The sequence below is a fragment of the Varroa destructor genome, unplaced genomic scaffold, assembly GCF_002443255.2.
Source record: "Varroa destructor unplaced genomic scaffold, Vdes_3.0 BEIS01000006.1, whole genome shotgun sequence".
In the NCBI taxonomy this organism is placed as follows: domain Eukaryota; kingdom Metazoa; phylum Arthropoda; class Arachnida; order Mesostigmata; family Varroidae; genus Varroa; species Varroa destructor.
This window is the reverse complement of record NW_019211459.1, coordinates 30,263,454-30,283,031: the sequence shown is the minus strand read 5'-3', so window position 1 is coordinate 30,283,031 and position 19,578 is coordinate 30,263,454. Positions and strand designations below refer to the sequence as shown.

Below are 19,578 nucleotides of genomic sequence, written 5' to 3'. Positions count from 1 at the left end.
GGACAATGGATAAGGTGAGCTAACTCTATAAGTGATTGTATGTACTATAATTTCTTTAAACTGGATGAAACATCAAGGAACCAAACAAGTCCAATCAATATCAACGACAATATAATCAACGCCGTGGAGTGTTCGGATTTATCTAATTTTACGTTTAAAACTATAGTTTTAATATATTGTATTCTGCTGGTTCCGTTATTGTTTCGTTTACCTTTTTAACGGTTTAAATTTAGTTGTTCTGTTTTGACTTTTTAATTAGCTCTAACTTTTTGATATTTTAACTTTGGTTTTTATTAAAAAAAAAAATGCTGAATGACGGTATCACGCCAGTGCCTAATAACATGAGTTAGCAACGCCTTAAGAACTTTAAATGGTCAATGCAGGACGTAGGCGACTACATTCTGGCCAATTCTGGTTCACTGAATTTTGGCTGAACTGGACTGCATGATGTTTTCTCCATTGCAAACGTTTTGAAATTAAACAGGTGTGAAAATAAATATTATATAATGAATATTGAGTGAGAAAAAAACGTTGAATAAATTAAGGGTAAGACTAAATAACAAACTTATTATTTGAAACCTATATTGTGTAATCCTTTAATAAAATCCTATGTATAAACAGATAAACTTATTTAATAGCCAAATATAAATAGTGAAACAATGGTATTATCCCTCAGAAAAGTTCCCTCAAACTACATGCCACTTTGAGTAAACAGGTCCAAGTCAGTTTTCCTAGTGATGACTCCTTTTCAAGCCGTAATACCTGCTAAAATACATATTTTTGCCCATGATCTACGTTCATTTTTACCTTAAGGTCTTTATTTGTTTCATTTTATAATATTTACACTGCAAAAAAGTTAAAGCATTTCTCATGTCAAATATCTTTATTATTTATAACGTCCACATGTGGGACCAAACGGGAAGAAATCCAAGGCAAAATAGCGGGTATGTTACCGCCCCATACATATACCAATCCTCTAAAGCAAACAAAAATAGCCGACGATGACCCTGTAATGCTTGATTTAAAGCTCGATATAATTGTTCAGTGTTTTCAATTTTGAGACTCCCGGTTTCGGATACGACCGCATAGCAAAATATAAGTAATAACGAGGAAAGCAACGGGTTGGTCACAAACTGTAACAAGCGACGCATAATCCGGATAGGCAAAGGACAGTTCACGCCCGCGGTAAGGACCACGGGTACGCCCAGTGCAGCTACAATTGTTCCCAATGATATATTTAGCATCGACAGTGGCGCCACTAAAAGAAGGAAATGCAGGTACATCAATAAACGTTGCGCTAAAGGGTGCACCGCGTTCCTAATAAATAGAGGTGTAAGTAGCAGAGAACTAGATGCTGCAACTGTAAACACATACAAAGCGTCCTGAGTATAGAGAGGCACCAGGTGCTTCACGATGTCTACCCCATGCGTTACTAGACTAAAGAGGCCAGCACCTAATGCCTCTAGACCTAGTACGAAGGGTAATGCCCGCCATAGTAGAGTAAGATATACTGATGGATGCTGGTCCATCAACTCCAGTAGAAGCGCCAGAGCTTTAAAAAGCACACCCCCTGTTAAAAAACCAAACGCAGTCATATAATATGCGATGGAGACGTAGCGATCACTCGATGGAAGGTAGTAGTAAAAAAATGATCGATGGAACCTCTGTAAGAGATTATTGACGGAGCGCACCAGGCCCTCAACCACCCGACCAACCGGAGTCAGACCTACGTGCCGATATCCAGGAACTTTGGGTTCACCACGAAGAGTCAAGGCTTGTATCGCGAACCTATGAAATAAACCGTGGCCGGCTGACGGCGCCCCGGTGGCCTGTATAGCGATTTGAGACACGAAGTTGGTGGCCGCATGCTTCCAACCGTGGAAAGACCTTGACTCTTCAGGGTCCACACGACCTTCAAGCACATAGGGCACACGCTCCCGGAGAAGAAGATCCTTACAGGTATTCACGAGGTCCAAATTTGGGAGCTGACCATTGAGCCCAAAAATTTTTACATCAATCTGGAATACACAAAAAATGTTTATCTGAAGATTTATACAGGAAACCCCACATTTTAGGCAACCTTTATTAAAAAAAACTGCAACAAAAGATCTAGTACATATTTGTACTTCTACTACATTATGAACCGATTTCTTGTCGTCACTGAAAATAGGATTCCTTATAAGTGTTTCAGCATGCCCCATATCACGTGGATGACGCAGTATCCCTACAGGCCACACCAATTCCTCGCAAATTATGAGCAAATATGCTGGGTCAACGAATGTGCCTAGAAGGCGCACTGCTGCCCATTGTTACAACCACTTTGGTACTTAATCTCTGACTATAGACAGACGCACCTCGAAGGCTTACCTTCCACAGTATCAGGAGGACTTACTTGCGCTTCTTTGGTCTCTTTTTGTAGATTTATTAACACATAGCGCGTTATTTTTATTAATATGATTGGTCAATATACCTGCATTTGTTAACAATAAAAATTCATGAATATGATTTTTCTTCATGCGTAACTTCTGACGATGTATTTTAGCAATATAATATTTTTGGTACCGAATATATTAGGAAAACATACCCAATCCGGTAACAATATGTGCTAGCGCAAGTTACGTCCTCAAAAAAACGTTTTTAATTTCAAACACGAATGAAAGTTTCCCTAGGCATAGTGCTCTCCTCACAGCGTTTTTTATATCAAAGCAAATCAACCTACAAGAGCTCGCCAAAATCGAAGAAGCTATTTTCAAGAAAAGGCCGAAAGGATTTACAAGATGATTGGCTCAAATGCGGAGTTTATTCAACTGCGGTCTCACCAATACATTCATTCAAAATGGGTATTACCATATAAAAGCTTATTCCATGTAAATAAACTTTCAACCATAGCGTAAAACAGTGCTTTGTCATCGGCGCATACGCCAAGCACAGTTATAATTCAATCTCTTCATGCGCAGCAAATCTTCATCGTAATGATAAGCTAAGCGCCGTCTAAAATTGTATTTTTGACAGTTCTTCTATTTCAACCAAGTTGTTAGCAAAGAAATTTTATGTGGGTATGACTGACATGTTATCAATTGTTTACGCAAACCTCAGGTACACATTACACGTGTCACGAAGGTTGTTGTTCAACTTTTCTGTAATGAAAAGCCTGTGATCCGAAAATGAATTGCAGAAATGCTTGCTGGGTAGTATTATGACCCGGATAACGTAACTATTGTAGGTAAAACCGAATTTCTAGCCAATGACCCTCTGAATGAGGTGTTCAGTGAAAAAAAAGTCATACCACCGCCTTTTTCAACATTGCTGTAATACTATGCGATGTGCATACAGATTTTCACAACTTCAACGCGACGTCGTGCTCAACAACTCAGCCTACCAAGGAGCAGTCTGCAACGTATTTTAAAATTAGAGTAAAGTTTTTATTCCTGCAGGGTATAATTAACTTGACAATTAGAAAATTCGAACCAATACAAATGTTGTTTGTTCATTGAGCACATACTACTGCAAATGGCACATTCTAGCAGCTTCTTTGATCACATTATTTCCTCAAATGAAGCTCACTTTCCGCTGTGTGGCTATTGAGTTGGGTGGCACAGCTATATAGAAACAAAATTGTTGCGTAAAATCTGGGAGTCAGTCTTGAGCAACAATTTCATTTAAAAAGAGCCACCGTATGGCGCAGCTTTTTGAGCAACAATGCCATTGTGCCTTCTTTCTTTTATTGTGACAGTAAAACGGCAGTAGCCAATGACAAGCGCTATCGCAAGATGTTGGAAATTCTTCTCTAAATAGAAAAGTGCATTGAATGCGAATAGCCTTTAGTTACAATTAACTGCGGCAACTTGCACCACTACATAGAAGAAAATCTGCTTAAAATCCGAGCAGTTGACTTCACCGCGCCCCTGCGCAGCGGTGACACCGAGTAGCCACTCCAATCCCACGATTTAACTACCTTCAACTCTTCCTGCGAGGACCATGTATGTCAAACAGAGTCGAAACCAGTCTAAGACACTAAACACCGTATTCGTAGTGTAATTCATGAAATTGACACTGAACTATACAAAACCGCGATACAGAATTACGTAAAATAGGTCAAAACATGCCGGTTTTGAAGAAGACATTGGCTGACTGTTTCTTCGCATATTGCACGCATATTGCAAATGAAATTTCCTAAGTCAATCATATTGAGAAGAAAAATATGCAGAGAAGCTCACCTCTATTTTGCATTTTGAGAGAATTGAAATCTGACACAAAATTTACTACTAGCCGATTAGTGCAAATCTGGCTATTCGAATATCTGGCTATGTTCCGAGATAAACACATACGGCCGCTGTTTAATTGTGATTTCAAGTATAATTGCACGAATAGTCTTTACCAGTTAGAATCTGAAGGAAGTGTACCTTGTGTCACAAAATGATTTGCATAGAATAACACTGTGATCACCGATCAACGAGCGTAACTGATATATTCCGCTCTACTTCTCAGTATTTTGTTGTTTCTGGTCTTGGGCCATATTAGTTGGCCATCTAGTTACCTTAGGGAAATCATCTTAATCGAGCATTAAACACTGCCTTTTCGTTGGCAATTTTCTTAACGCGCAGAACGATGTTTAGAAGAAGGTTTGCCCCAATCAGGACCCTATTTTAAACGAACAGATATTTACGGACTCTTCTGTTTGATACCAAGCGTCCTCATTGGTGTAGCCGACAGGTATGATACTTGTAATAGTGTCGAGGCTACTTAAACGACTCGCTGCCATATTTTCACCTGGGTTGAATCAGCCGTGAAGTACCAGGGAATGTTTTTTATAGTTCAAAATGTTTGGCACTTGCCAGACTATGGTATTGATGACAGTGATGGTTATGGTTACTACCTAAAGTGATATCGACCCAATTTTTTTACCTATCTAGTCGGAATTCTAGTCTAGTCTTTACGGAATTCTCATTTAAAATGATTCTGCAAAGATATCTGGACCGTTGTTGGTATAGCCAAGGCGAGGTCTGTTTGTAACAATGTTGAGCAATTCAGATTCAAGATTGTCTAAATTAGTAAAGGTTTTAAGTATTTTTTTATGATAGTAAGTTTATGATATTATAAGCATAAACTTAGTAACTAAAGTTTATGTTTATAATATCATAATGTTTACCATCATACCCGTTACATTTGACTCATTTTTCCCGACATCTAGCCACAAAATTATTCTGCTATGGACATCGTAAGCACGCTTTCTCTTGTTCTCTAAGGACTCCTTTTTCATCACCTATAGGTACACCTATAGCTTGCATCATTTTCTTTGCATAAAATAGAAAAGTAATTTAGGATGCTTAAAGTAGTACTGAACGAGTCGTTACATCTATCCTTACCATGCGTTGTATCATTAAAGTCCCAGTATGATGATTTAGTAAAGATATAGTAATATTTCACTGCCTTCAAGGTATAAATTACAAAGGACCGACAACGCATTCTATTGTTATTGCATGACAACGTTTTCATTATGACGCACGTGGGACTTTCAGTCAACTGAGATCACTTTTTTTAGTAGTTCAAGTTCTTCCAGATCGTATTTACCGTCATAGTTAGGTTACTTTAAAATCGTTCTATAAGATCTGTTGCAACTTTTTCTAACCTCTAAGAGAATAAAGGTAGAGAGGGAAGGCAACAACGCCTTGTAAGTTACCTATGGCTATGGAAGCTACTATGAAAAAGCCCAGTTTTGTTCTTTAATTTCTTTAACGTGGGTCACTAGTTGTTAACCTGCAATTCCTTCTATTATTACTCAATAATGATTTATGGACAAATATTTTATAAGCATGCACGTATTCGGAATGTATCTGGTGTTTTATGAGCTATTGTCCAGCTGTCGCTAGTTTTTTTATGCAAGACCGAGTCTTCTTTGCCATACAAATTAACATATCACTAATATTTGATAAATCAGGTTAAAAAAGCTATTCGAAGTATCCGAATTTGGAATAATAATTGAGGTCCAATAGCTTGCAAATAAAATGGACATAGATTAAAGATAAGATTTCAGCTATAATTACATGCAGTTTCTCCTACCTGATCAATATGCTTGTCCTGTAACTCGAGGTTCACTGCAGCCATTATAGATCCAGAACGAGCCTCTAAATAACCAGGTAAAATTACTCCAGGTGAGGTTTCGACGAGGTGGTAAGCGTCAAGCCAAGCCTGCAGCCCTACTAATTCATGCTCTGTAATTACAAATATGATGTCCTTCGACCAATATAGCTGTCGACGAAAATGCTTTGCTAAATCAAGCACCGCAGCGATAGAGGCTAAAGTGGAGCCGTGGGGTGATGCGGAATTACGAAATGGCACAGAAATGACGATGGCTTCAGTCCGCGAAGTACGCGGTGCTCTCATGATTGCGTAGAGATTCTCACCGTGATACAGCTGGCGTGTGCCAAAAGGGTATGCAAGTGAAAAATTGTGCCGATATACCTCAAGGCCTGCCCGACGAAACTCGCCGGCCAGCCACGCAGTTGGAAGACCTGGATGCTCAGCTACCTCTAACTCCAGGGATTCCAGAAGAGATTCGGCATTACCCGCAATTCGTGACGCACGTTCGACCATCCCTGGGAGCAATGAATTATCTGAGAAATAGGTGCGCTCGTTTAATGGCTTCCAGGCTAAACCCGCAAAAAGAATCAGACCAATGGGGTAGAGGAGCAAACAGAGCACAGTCGAATATCTCTGCAAAAGGCCCAGTAGGCGAGGCCTCTGGCCATCTGACGATGACAAAAGGCCCATGAGGAAGCTTCCGTACGTTGGCAGTCTCGAATACTTTATTATAGAAAGCGTCCTGAAACAGTCATTCAAGAATTCCGCGTTTCAGTATGCGCAAATACATTACTGTTTCTGTTGCATTACGTATATTGCTCGCGTATTGCTTGTAAGTTATGAAAACAGGCTGGGGGTGGTGAGAACATGTTAACAGTTTAAAATAGTTTCTAAAGCAATAGTACGACGTAGCAAAAGGATACAAAAAAAAAAAAGAAAAAACATTTTAAAAACGTTCAACATAGTTTCTTATTGGCAATGTACTAATCTAGGCATAAAAATACTAAAAGTTATTAGCTTGGTCGCCGTAGGAAGAGATTCTTCAGAATCTCCGGTAGAGGAGATATGGGGCGGTCAAACCGCCAGCAGGAGCTCGAAGTAGCTTAGCCACTACCGACTGCGGTATTGGATGCTATGAAAACTCCACAGAGTCGCATATAAAGAACGGAGGCTATCACTAGAATAGTAGGTGTGATATACTTAAGTCATATTTTGACATCCTCGTCAGGTTGGGTCAGTTGACGCTCGCAAATAAGCTTTCTGAGTTCATTTTTTCGCCCCATCTCTAACAGCTATAGATAGCTGCGCTTGCCGAAATATTCTATTCATTATTTTCGTGTCAATGCGAAAAAAGTAGCTTGTAGTTAGCTTACAGACGCCATAACAATTGGGAACCTCTATTTGCAAGAGAGTGAGAAATACTGAAACTGGTATTTAGGACCAAGAACGCAAAACCGAGGCCCCTGATATGTGCCTCCAGTATATGCCTAAGCACTGGGAGCAGATTATTTGAAAGAGTAAAAGATGAAGCTAGCCACTTTGAGTATTTACAAGACTAACTACTAGGTACAGTGTTCACTCCTGATGTAATAAGAAACACTACGCAAACAATAACATTATGCGAGAAGTACTGCAATTTGTACGTAAATACTCCAAATCTTTGATAAGAAATTGTAGTGAGCGTACTGTAGCGTTGTTGCTGTTAGCAAAACAGTTTCCCGGCAACTTGAAAAAAGTCATAAGGGTTTGAAAAAAGGTTATTGAAATAAAAAAATTGATGTATATTCAAGTAGTGAGGTATACCCAAATCATAGCAATAGCGAGCGGATTGAATTGTACAAGTCATTTGCAGAAGGAGCACCCAAGCACACTTCTATATAATTAATGTGTCAGCATTGTCTAAAATTTAATAAATACAGTAATGACTACAATTTTAACCAATATCAGAATAAGTTAGTTTAAAATGCATGTCGTAAGAGATCGAATTGATAATCCTTATATATTTCTGTAACCTACTTTCCGCATCTAACCAAGCACTTACACAGATTTCTTTATCCATATTAATCTCTTCGCATGCTTATTCTGTGTAATAAGCCATTTTACCTATAAACAATGATTTCTCCTCGAAAATCATGTTTTTCGGCTCACGATGAATTCCATTAGCGTGAGATCCGGTGACAGGTGCCGCCCCTGCACTAGACTTGGCTGATTTATTCATCTGTGCGGTAACCCTTCGTTGAAGAACCTACACACAATTAGTCATGGCGGCACTTCCTCCTGGTGAAGAAAGAAAATGGACTGCAGCCCAGCGTCACAAAGATATCTAGAATTTATTTAGCTAAAAATAAACTCCGTGAGCGAGGCATTTAATAAACGCTTGGTTAACATTTGATCTTTTTTGTGGGTAGCCGTTGTCTATTTGTTACTTCTTGGTCTACTGTATTATTATATGTTAATTAAGTGGCTGGAACCTTATCGCTCATTGCATAAATTGTATGTCTTGACAGACGATGCGGTTTCATACACTCAAATTTACTTGCTCGGAATTTTTCGTTTTACTGTTGTGAGAAGTCACTTTTATTTACCATTGGTCAGAACAACATTGATACAACTGGTGTATAGAACTTACATTAGCCCAGAGTAATCATACTAAATGACAATTTCAAAATGTCTGATTTGTATCATGTACACTGCACCACTAATATATTCGACGATGTTTCACAAGCACGAATAATGCAAGCCTTTGAAAATATTGCATGTATCAGTACTATGTGAGAAGTTAAAAAAACGGGGCGTGAAAAACTTTACACTGTGGAACTATATTCTACAATGACCGTCAGTGACAGGCCCCGCAGAGTTCACTTAACTCCTATGCTCGTTGAGTGGGCTCAATTTTTTCCGAATGAAAATTATTAACAAAAATCTCTTCTGATGGTGCAGAGTTGCGGAATACAAAAGCATCGCCATAGTCTTAGTTTCATACAATGCGAATATACACTTGTTTGGTGTTACGGATTTTGAAATGTTATTTCTACTGCGCTCTGAAATATTGAGTGATTTTGCACTATTCGTGTCACAGTTCCGCGTGTCGTAACCTCTGATTTATACGATGACCTCAATGTTGCATACAACTGACACGTTGCCATAGGACGTTACGTTGGGGTTTTTGGGCCGTTGGCGATATGGAGCTGCGCGGCCTTTAACAGTAAGCATTTTATAGTTACCTTGCTATAGTTATTACACTTTTATAGTTACAGTGCACCACTTGATCATTTGACGGACTCTTAAATGCGTTAATCAGTTTCTCGTAGTAGTTTTTTAGGATGCTGCTATACTGACGGTGACAGTCGAGAACCTTAACCTGTCTAAATTGTTTAAATAAAAATGGTGCGCAAAAGGCAATCTCTGCCTAGAACTATGTGATCCTTTTTATCTACAGATGCCGATGTGGGATTCAAAAGCACGTTCACTGATTGTAGTAGAGTACAATGTATATAATATGATCTTGATAGAATAAACATATGTGAATGGCAATATAACGGTAGAGCGTGTGGCTGTATAACGTTCGTTTCTGTCTACTGATCAAAGCCAGATCGGTCCGCTTTATTTCGGTAGCAACAAAATAGCAGCCCAGACATCAAGACCTTGACGTTCACAGAGGTGGTCAGATTTTTTTAGCATTAACCTTCAGTGAGACGAGGCCACAAATAAAGCAAGAGAGGTAACCAAAAGGCCAGGTAATTCGTGCAAGTCATGTGAATTCCGCTTGACTTATAGCTGAACATGAAGATGGCATCCGAGTATCCGACGGACGGTAAAATCGGTATTTTTTTTTTTTAGTTTTGTTACAACGGCGCGAGTAGCGGGTTACTCCGGAACGATCGGCATGGTTTAGAACTACGTATCGGGAGGTGTCCTCTCTCGTTCCGATTTGAGGACACGGACTTGTTACTGGTTCGACCATTGGTTGGAGAAAGACATCAGAACATAATGCGTTCAGTCACGATCATCGACTATAATCAGGTAAAAGCAGCATAGGATGTCTTTCGTTCTAAATGCAATTCGTTCAGCGCTTTCGTGGTCGACGGATAGTTTGGTATTTATTGCCCATTGGTAATTGGATGTATCTCAGCGTGGAGATAACTCTCATTAATCGATTCATTTTCAGATATAGGAACCTGAGCTTGTGTTCAATACATCGATGTGATGTTTGATGGCAAAGGATTCGAGTCGACAATGGTTCAACAACGGTGAACAACAGTTAGACTGGGCAGAACAGGAGCCCAGTCAGCAATATCTAAATGCACTTCTGATAAACGCAAAAATACACAGAAAACACAATAAAGACATCCAGTAGGCTAAGCGTGATCGAAATGTAAAAATTATGTATAAGATTAGTGTAATGTAGAACACGCGTTTCTGTTTACCTGTAACAACGCTACATTAGTCCACTGCAATTTATTATGACTTTACGTGATCGTTTACCAACCAGACCCTTACAACAACGTGTACAGTGGGTTATGATTTCTTGACATGCTTTGTTATGACAATTCAAAAAACTTCATGTTTCTTTACGGCGATAACGTTCATAGAGAGCTTTCCAGGGGTAGGTCGGTTATTTCTCAACTAACTATCGGTGTAAAATTTTATTTATTTATGTAACGCTCGGGGACCCAAAGCTGATAACATTGCCATCTTTACTGAAGTCGATTTTTAATAAAACAGTTAAGCACAGATCCGAAAAGTGGGTTATTTAGTTAGGAGTTTTGATCATCGAAAAAACACATACACAACAGATCATCGAAGCAGATTATGGTTCGTGAAGCGAATAAGAAGTATTGAATGGTGACAAAGAATGACAGTTGATGAAATCCTTTTCCACAATAACGCGGTCACCATGGTTCACAAGCACAAAAAAGTTGATGCCTGTTTCTTAAAAGCAATAGTTACGATACAAGTTACCTTGCCCCTATCTAATTAAAAAAAAGCCTATTCCGCTTATAACGGTAGGAAAAATTAGACTGGATAGGGGAAGATAACTTGAGCTTGCTTTACAAAATGCATTTCATCTTTATTCATTCAACCCAATATCATAAGTCCTTAAAGTCATTTCTGTGAAGCGCATTAATAAAATTTTTTAACCTTTGTTTAGCTCTGTGTCCCCAATGCACAGAAATTGAGAAAACACATGGACGACGGAACAATACGAAGGATACCGATCCTACCAAAAAATGCCAGTCAAAATTAAAAAAAACATCATAATAGTTCAAAATCACCCCCCTTTTACGGCACTGCTAACTGATGAAAAAGTAGCTCGCATTTACCGTGACGCTACCCCTTAACGTAAAAGACTCCTAATTTTTAAGTGTTTTTTTGAAGATTCTTGTTTTTTGTGTTGTAACTAGGGCAAAATGTAGGTATTGTAAACTGTGTGAGTTAATTTGGTGCATTATAAGAATTGTGCCCGCAAGAATCTATAGGACTTTATTAGAGCCAAACGTCACACAACCAAACGCGATTATCATCATAATCTATTGACGCTGTCTTCAGACTCTTTTTAAATAAAACTCTAAAATCAATAAAAGTGTAGTGCATTTTTTTTGTAATAAAAACGGCATTACGCAAACTTCTGTCTAATGATGATTCAAAGCCCCTCACACCGTTTACGAATTAGTCAGACAAAAATTAGTTACCCTTTTTTAAAAAGATCTCTTCCTTAAAGCAAAAGTGCAAAGCTCCACTATGAGTTTTGTATTTTTGCGTATATTATTATTCTGACCATTTGACTCGGAAAATAGCTATCCAAAGCCATTATGGCCTTAGAAACGAAAACATCTGAATTTTTTTACATGCCGAGAGACTACATAAAGCATAAATATAAAATTTTACAGCCCTCGAACCGCGCCCATATGCACTTTAAATGAAAAGAATAACTAAAAACAAAAATGATCACTTTCATTATCTACCAAGCGGAAATATCAAAAGATATTTCGCGCATATATATACGAAATATTGCGTAAGAAATTAAATAATGCAGCGTATACGTTTGTAAATAACTCATAAACCATTGGGTAATAATTATGTCTCGTGCTAAAAAATTAGCTTTATTCAGACAATGATTTGTGATGTTAGTAACGTAATGTAACAGATTGTCAATTCCCACTGTTATGTAATCTGCCACACAGAATCACAATTTATAAGTATATGTAAGTTATTTTATTAAATAATAAGTAAAATAGTTTACACTTAAAAATAATTTAGAAGTAATGATCTTCATACAAATTCAGTTCACTCTAATTGACTGCAAATAGCATCAAATTTAGTTGCTGAAGTAAAAATAAATAAACCCTGCTATAATCATTACTGCAATTAATCGAGAAAGATCGTTGTCTCCATAGGACAGTACAAACAATTCAGTACAGTTGGAACACTTTCTTAGTATACGAACCTCGCTTAGCGTTGCTGGCGTGATCTGCAAACAATCCATAGGCAAGAATCAACAATCTTGAAGATCTTAAAATACTGTGGATTGATTTACTCCCAAGTTCTTTGATCAGTCATTACAGTTGCTAACGCACTTGAAGAGATACATGATTTTGTAAAATACTGTGTTAACCTTCTGTCTGTTTACATATAGGGGTTGTTGTTTGTAAACATCCAAAATGGCTGCACCCAGGCAGCGGTTGCTATCTGAATACATGAATGCATACAAGCAGCACCTGATAACAAAACGAAGTATTTATAGCCACAAATTACATAGATCTTGAAAAAGTTTACGTCACTACCATTATCTTATTAAAATAGTCTTTTCGACTGAGGAGTTTATCATTTATTTCAGGCCTATTTATCGGTCTGGCAGCAAGTGATGGCAGACACTACGCAACTGTCGACTTTGAAGAGGAGATTAGCAGCATCGCTGGCGGGCAGGTATGAGTTACCTTTAAGTAATTGAATTTATTTCACATTACATATAGGCATAAATTAACCATCATTGTATACACATATATAAAGAAGTTCGCATGATAAAAGCACGTTCCAGGTAACTACATAACGAAAATATGCCAAATGAAATAGTTTTTTTGGTCAAGATTACTTAGCAGTTCAATCGCCACCTATCTTCTATCTACTTCATTTATTATCGCTGGTGATGTCTGTCTGATATCGAATCCGCTTTTCAAGTCGCCGTTTTGCAAGTTTTGTTCGTGCTATTTGCGGTGTGTGTCCAAAACTTATCGGTGCCAAGGTAAACTGTTTTCTAGTATAGACCTTCATCCAAGAACTGATTTTCCCGAATGGCATTCTTCTTTTCACAAGAGGGTTTTAATAGGAAGGGGCAACCTTGATACAAATCAAAAGTTCACGGTGAAACAAGAGGTAAACAGTTTTAATGTACTTAAAGCAGAATTTACGCTTTCACGTTGAAAACGGGGCAAAGGTAGCACTTTGTCCTGATTAATGCTGATGGTGTTTACAAACATAATGTCATTGCACTCGCGACACTGTTGCTGAACAGCATTATGATGACAGCCATGAGCATTATCATACACGTCTCAATATCTCCTACAGTTTAATTTCCCTCGCTAATTAATGTACAGTTAATCACTATTGTAGCGACGATTGAACACTGTTCCAACTAACACACAATATTTTAAGTTAGTGTTAGATATTTCCTTGTTTATTTATAGTGGTCATTATTACTGCGACAGAAAAGGTGGTACACAGTAGCGGACGCTATTAACCGACTAGAGGTCATGAGCAAAATTATCTATCTCCTCTAGGGAATTCTTGTGCACAATCTTACCTAACTAAATATATTGTATATTGTAATTCGCAATTGAAAGTAGCTGTTTGGCCACATGACCTGAACGGCTAGTAGCATTGGCGTAAGGGCTGTATCACCGCATTGTGGTAGTTGATACAAAGGTCCTATGCAGATTGACACAAATATACAAATTCAACAAAAACGCCACCTAGAGTCAGCCAGGCAGGCTAAAGCCGCTATAATATTTAAGACACTAAACTGGGTCTTCTAACATCAATTTTTTCTTTGAGATCATCTCATTGTAGGATGGGAATATAGATAAAGCTTTGGTCTTTGCAAACACAGCTGTACATGACGAGCCGCCGGCGAAAGGAATAAAGTCCAATACCTGATCAGTTTGAAACCCGGCGTGCTTAATCAGTTTATTTTTGTAGCAGTTAGCCGTTATTTTGCACGAAAAATGAAGGGAACGGGAATACATTGGGAAGTATATAAGAAGCAATGCTATACATTGTCATTACAGATTTATTGGAAGTAACAGAAATTAAAAACAAAGACGAATATCGATCAGATTTTTTAGCTTCATAGAACTCTGGCATTAAATTAAATTTGTATTGCGAATTGAGATTAATTATACATGTTTCACATAACTTCGGTAATTTGTTTAATAGGATCAATGTGTTTTCATAAAACTGAGTGTTGTACATGGAATCACTTTAGTTGTACATTGAAGATTTAAATAAGCTCCGATTAGGCTAATTACTTTCTCTCGTAGCGAAGTTCTTTGCGTTGAGGAAAACATCAAAAACGGAAGTCTAGATTTGTGGAATTTAAATTAAATTTAAAATAAAGATTAAATTGGAAAACTACATTTTATAGCGGCGTTTTCCGAGTGCTTAAGTATATTTAAAATTTTAACTTTGAAGCGTAATATCACAATTCCTTAGCAGACTTTGGAAAACAAATGGATAAGTGGTACCAGACAATTTTAGTTAACATACAGTATGGGGTTGTCTTTATAACTAATTTTAGACACTATCTATACAATAGTTTATTTACAATGAAACCTAGTTTTTGTTATTTCTATGTATACAGTTGATAAGTTATGGATATTCAGAAATAACCCGCCGGGATGCCTCTGGGTGGTAAAAACTTTCGTCGTTTTCTTTGTAAATTTCCCACGATATAACAGGTTTGCTTTGGATAAACTGCGAATAGAAACTTCGCTCGGGTGCACACTATTTCGTTGAAGGGAATTATTGACAACTTTGTATAGCGTTAGAAAGGACTATGAAAAAGTGAATTTGATAACTTTAACCTAATATTGTTATGTAATGCCGTTCTTTTAGTTTGCGTGATTTGATTACATAGAAGGTTGTTATTAACGAGCTTAGACAAAGCGTGGGACACTCAACAAGCCCACAAGCATTCAGAAAAAACGCATAAGATTTCTCATATATTCATATCAGTTTAGTATAATAGTTACAAAGAAAACAGTCGACGAAGTTTCAACTATGAGATTCTGTAATAACTCATTAGCATCGTTCAATTAAAAAAAAATCAATGATTTTCGTAGTGGGTACTACAAGTATAAGATCACACATGAATATGGAAGACGGATGTAGTAATGAAATATCTTAAGAGCAACGGAGCTCGAATGACTAAAAGCTCCATTAGATCTCCAAAATTTCACTCACAATGTAATTAGCCTATCTGTTCTTATAGTGTTTTCCACTCACTGGCGCCGCCAAGCGGTGAATATTGGTGACCGAAAGTCTCTTAGGCTAAATAAAATTGCCTCTTACATTATTAAGAGGTGAATAGAAATATTGTTATTCCAATTTGAATTATATAGCTCTATCGCAATGTTAAGAGCACCTTTTGTAGATTTTTGTATTTTGAATGTGCTTTATGTTGCTGTGTACGCTGCGACATTAGGGTGTATCCACTGATAAACGGGAAAAACCAGTTTACATTTTATCTAGAATATATTAGATGGACTGTCATAGTCATGTGTTAAATGGATAATGTCGTTACAGATGGACCATGTATCTAGAGTTGCTTCGGCGTTGGATTACCTTGCAGATTAGGCGAGAAGATTTTGAGGTGGAAGCCCGCACCTTAATGCGACCTGACGAGGTAGCTTTACATAATGACTACCTTATGGAGTTGTTACTCACGGTAAGGGCTGCTGCTGTTTGCATCATAATTCATGTTTTTAGATGTTAGGTTGGGGTGTTTTATTATTAGAAGATTGTTTCAGGTCGATGGTAATTTTCTTAATTCTATTAATTGGAAAGGTTTCGAGACTGAAGTAACCTTTACAACGGCTTCAGTACATGAATTTTCTTTCGCAAGGATTATCCTTTTAGTTCATACCTAAAACGACCTTTACAACAAACTCTTTCTCAGCAGTGTAAACCCATAAATACGTAGATATTGGATGTACTTATGCCATAGTACAATAGGAACTTAAAAGGACAAAAGTAGTTAAATACTAATAAACCTAAGTTTAAGGTTTATTAGTATTTAATTGCCTTTGTCTACGCAGGTTTCATGCGCATTTTATCTCAATAAGAACTTTGCAGTGCTTTAGGGCGGCTTAAGTGCGGCCGCTGAGCCTCCTCCTTGTCGAAGTCCTCTTCAGATAGAGTAAGTTTTAAAAAGATCGCACCGAACATGTACCACGCGATAAGCAGTAAAACGCATCAAATTAATATAAGTGGTGTTGTAGAAAAGCAAAGTGAAAATCATCTATTGCTCATTACCAAGGACCAAAAACGTTTCTGTTGGCATGAATATTTACATAAGAAAGAAAGGAATAAGAAAGTTTGTGGCGTATTTGCTCTTTCTAAACCGAACGCAAACCAGAATTTGGATCTATTGGTAAACAATGTGAGGTCTTTATAACTGTTTCTTTTTTAGCTAGAACTTAGTCCTGCAATGTTTCAAAAAAAATATATATAAGAAAAATAATTTTAATTAAAGCTCTCTTGAGAATACCCGTTGTCACTGAAATTGTCATGTTGGTTAATTTTAAAATTGTAACGTCTGTTTGGGTCGCAGCTAGGCTAGATGTAACACTAATTAGATCAGTTAGAACAGAAACTTACAGCGGATCCTACAGGTGAAACTCATAAGCCTTATTTTTTAACATAATTATTTACAGAGTTGGTAAAATTTTACGTTAATATGTTTGCCTATGATGATGCAGACGAAAATATTGTAGTTGCTTTGAGCTGACTTGTGTGGGGTAGTTTCAAACTTGTCTAGACAAGTTGTTTTTATGAACTCTTTTTAAATACTACGGTATAAAACTATCATCTGCACTTAAGACGACATAAAAGATTCGAGGATAGAACCCAAATATGCTACTTAAATTATGACTTTGGACACCCTTGCAGCTGTCCAAAGCACCAGTTTCCGCCAGCTCGACTACCATGGCAGCAGTTGATTCCAGTTCTCCAAAAATCTCTCTAACCCCTACTGTTTCGTCAACCAATACAGCTCACCATGTCTCTTCTGACAACCCAATGCACCCCCGGGTTAAGCCTGTTTTCAAAAATCTTACGGCCTCATCTTTGTCATATACAAGTAAATCGCCGCCATATAGTTCATGTTCAAAAGAAGAATCTACGGAAGAGGTAGTGAACTCGTCAGGAAAAGCCGCATCTTCTGACTCTACTCGATCTCCAGTGAATGTGTCTAAACAACGGAAGCGACGGCCAGCTGAATCTCTTCAGCCTCCGGCTATAAATCGTGCTGAACACGCATTCGGGCTCTTCATGCCTGAATCAAATGCTACTCCTACCCTCGATAATCAGCTCACTATGCCCAATGTTGTCTCATTTGTGGTCAGCGTTCCTCAGGCTGAGATGCCTGCCCCACATTGCAGCTTTTTAATGCGTGAACAAGCGTTTCCAGAAAGTGCCCTTCTATATGGCCGTATGCTTGTCGTCGCGTACGAGCACGGGCTGGACGACATCGATGCACCCACTGTTGAATTGATGCTTCAGGCATTGCGCTCTCAACTTTTCCGCGTTATAGCCGCAATGGTTGATCGACGTGTTGCGTGTAGCCGTCGTAAACTTACACGTTTAGGAAATGGCATTGCATCCCGAGCACCCAATCCCTATTTAGGAGCAGCTGTTCCTTTTCATACGAATCATTGTTGTGATTTTCTGGAATCAGCGCAAGTAGTCAATGAATTCAGTGCGCCTTCTGCATGGGACGTCGAGAACTCTAGTATGTGCTCTCTCTTTGATTTGGTGGATGCTTTACGGACGGACCGTCGTCTCATCTGCTCACACACGGTAACATCAACCAGTCTTTAAGTGCTTCATATCTGCTGTGAAATATTCATGTGAACTACTATACTTGAGGTCTATAAAGTCTGAATTGGGAAAAAGTATAACCGAAAAAAACTTTACAGAAGCCGTTATCTTTCTGGTGTAAAAGAGAAGAAACATATGTTATATAAAAAAGTTTCTATTGAAAAATATAACATTTTGGGTAGTCTGAATTATTATTTTACAATATTAAAGACTGTTTTGTTTACATTTTCTTATTAATACCAGTGTTATAAGATTGCCGAGTAACTCGAAAGGTGTTCTTCTTTTTATTATGTGTAGGTCTATACATTAACTATGGAACGTGCCCTGCTTGGCTTAAGACATGCTAGCCATGAACAACTCGAGAGTGAATACATTTTCTCGCAGCAGAAGACTCTCAGCCAACAAATCTTAAAACAGCAACTTCACCAGCATAAACAACAAAATGGGCTCACAGGCGGAAGTGGCCATTCCCGTCCTTTTGGATCACCCGTTGGAGAGAATTTATCGCAGCAGATAACTCATTGTTGAGTATTTTTTTGATATAATAGATTGCTGTGATCAACATGTACTTGATATTATTTGAATGTCTTATCGTTAAAAACTAGTCGATGGTAGTATATATTTATAATCACTGAATACATCGATAACTGAAGCAAGCCATGAGCATCCATGTAGAGCCACAAATGATTTAATCTGTATCATATTTAATAAACGAGTGATCGATGACGCCCAAATAGACCGTTAACCACCCTCAAATGACTACGTACGTACAATAATGGTTAACATATACCATCTAAGCTACACAATTAAAATACTCCTTGGATCCCGTATCAAGAGCTTTAGTTACCTGGATATGAACAACCCAACTATAAAGGTTTTCTTTATTGTTCTCGAAGGAAACTCAAAATCACCATATGGCAAAGGAGAATTTCAAATTGCTCTGCATATCAACCGAACATTCCTTTTATCAAATGTAGGCTGTTCTATAAATACACGCTAAAAACATATTGGCCTCCAAACAAAGACGATGATGTTTTTCTCTTCGAGCGTAGTATACTACGCAGTTCGGTTTGCCAACCTGAAAGTACGCTCTGACTAGAGGAACTTGTTCAATTTATTTTTTTTGCAACTGGTAGTTTAAATTTCATGTTCTGCTGTAAACGCCTCGTTTTTTGAAATAAGTTACTGCGCAAATCTCATCTTTCGACATTGGGTCTCACATCTGGGTATATGTCGCGGTTAGTTAGCATTTCCTTATCGCAGTATTCATTAAACTCACACTTTTTTCTGGTACTGGTAGAGTACTATCTCGACTTCGCAGGAGGCCCTTTTTCATTTAAAGAGCTCGAAAAGGTTTTACATTTCCTCTGTCTTTGATTTCCTATTCTGCTTTAAGTATTG

At 37.9% G+C, this 19,578-nt stretch overlaps 2 protein-coding genes across 9 annotated transcripts; one reads left to right on the top strand and one right to left on the bottom strand.

Moving 5' to 3' along the window:
- Positions 1 to 792: 792 nt before the first annotated feature.
- Positions 793 to 12,684, bottom strand: GAA1 (glycosylphosphatidylinositol anchor attachment 1). Of its 5 annotated transcripts, none has more exons than XM_086992021.1 (4): positions 12,530 to 12,670; positions 8,185 to 8,379; positions 6,061 to 6,823; positions 793 to 2,018 (listed from the first exon to the last, which is right to left on the bottom strand). In XM_086992021.1, exons 3-4 carry the CDS (start codon positions 6,769 to 6,771, stop codon positions 891 to 893), a joined length of 1,839 nt encoding a protein of 612 aa, XP_086848147.1. In that variant the 5' UTR covers positions 6,772 to 6,823; positions 8,185 to 8,379; positions 12,530 to 12,670; the 3' UTR covers positions 793 to 890. The 5 variants fall into 5 exon arrangements, with proteins under 5 accessions (XP_086848147.1, XP_022665813.1, XP_022665814.1 ...); XM_022810078.2 differs by having other exon boundaries at positions 8,185 to 8,358; XM_022810079.2 differs by having other exon boundaries at positions 8,185 to 8,312.
- Positions 12,685 to 12,729: 45 nt separating this feature from the next.
- LOC111252354 (transcriptional adapter 1-like) lies at positions 12,730 to 19,200 on the top strand. 4 transcript variants are annotated; one of them, XM_022810081.2, is made up of 5 exons: positions 12,730 to 12,816; positions 12,920 to 13,008; positions 15,883 to 16,024; positions 17,248 to 18,156; positions 18,475 to 19,200. In XM_022810081.2, exons 2-5 carry the CDS (start codon positions 12,947 to 12,949, stop codon positions 18,703 to 18,705), a joined length of 1,344 nt encoding a protein of 447 aa, XP_022665816.1. In that variant the 5' UTR covers positions 12,730 to 12,816; positions 12,920 to 12,946; the 3' UTR covers positions 18,706 to 19,200. The 4 variants fall into 4 exon arrangements, with proteins under 4 accessions (XP_022665816.1, XP_022665815.1, XP_022665817.1 ...); XM_022810080.2 differs by having other exon boundaries at positions 12,799 to 13,008; XM_022810082.2 differs by lacking the exons at positions 12,730 to 12,816; positions 12,920 to 13,008 and adding an exon at positions 13,173 to 13,324.
- Positions 19,201 to 19,578: the final 378 nt, after the last annotated feature.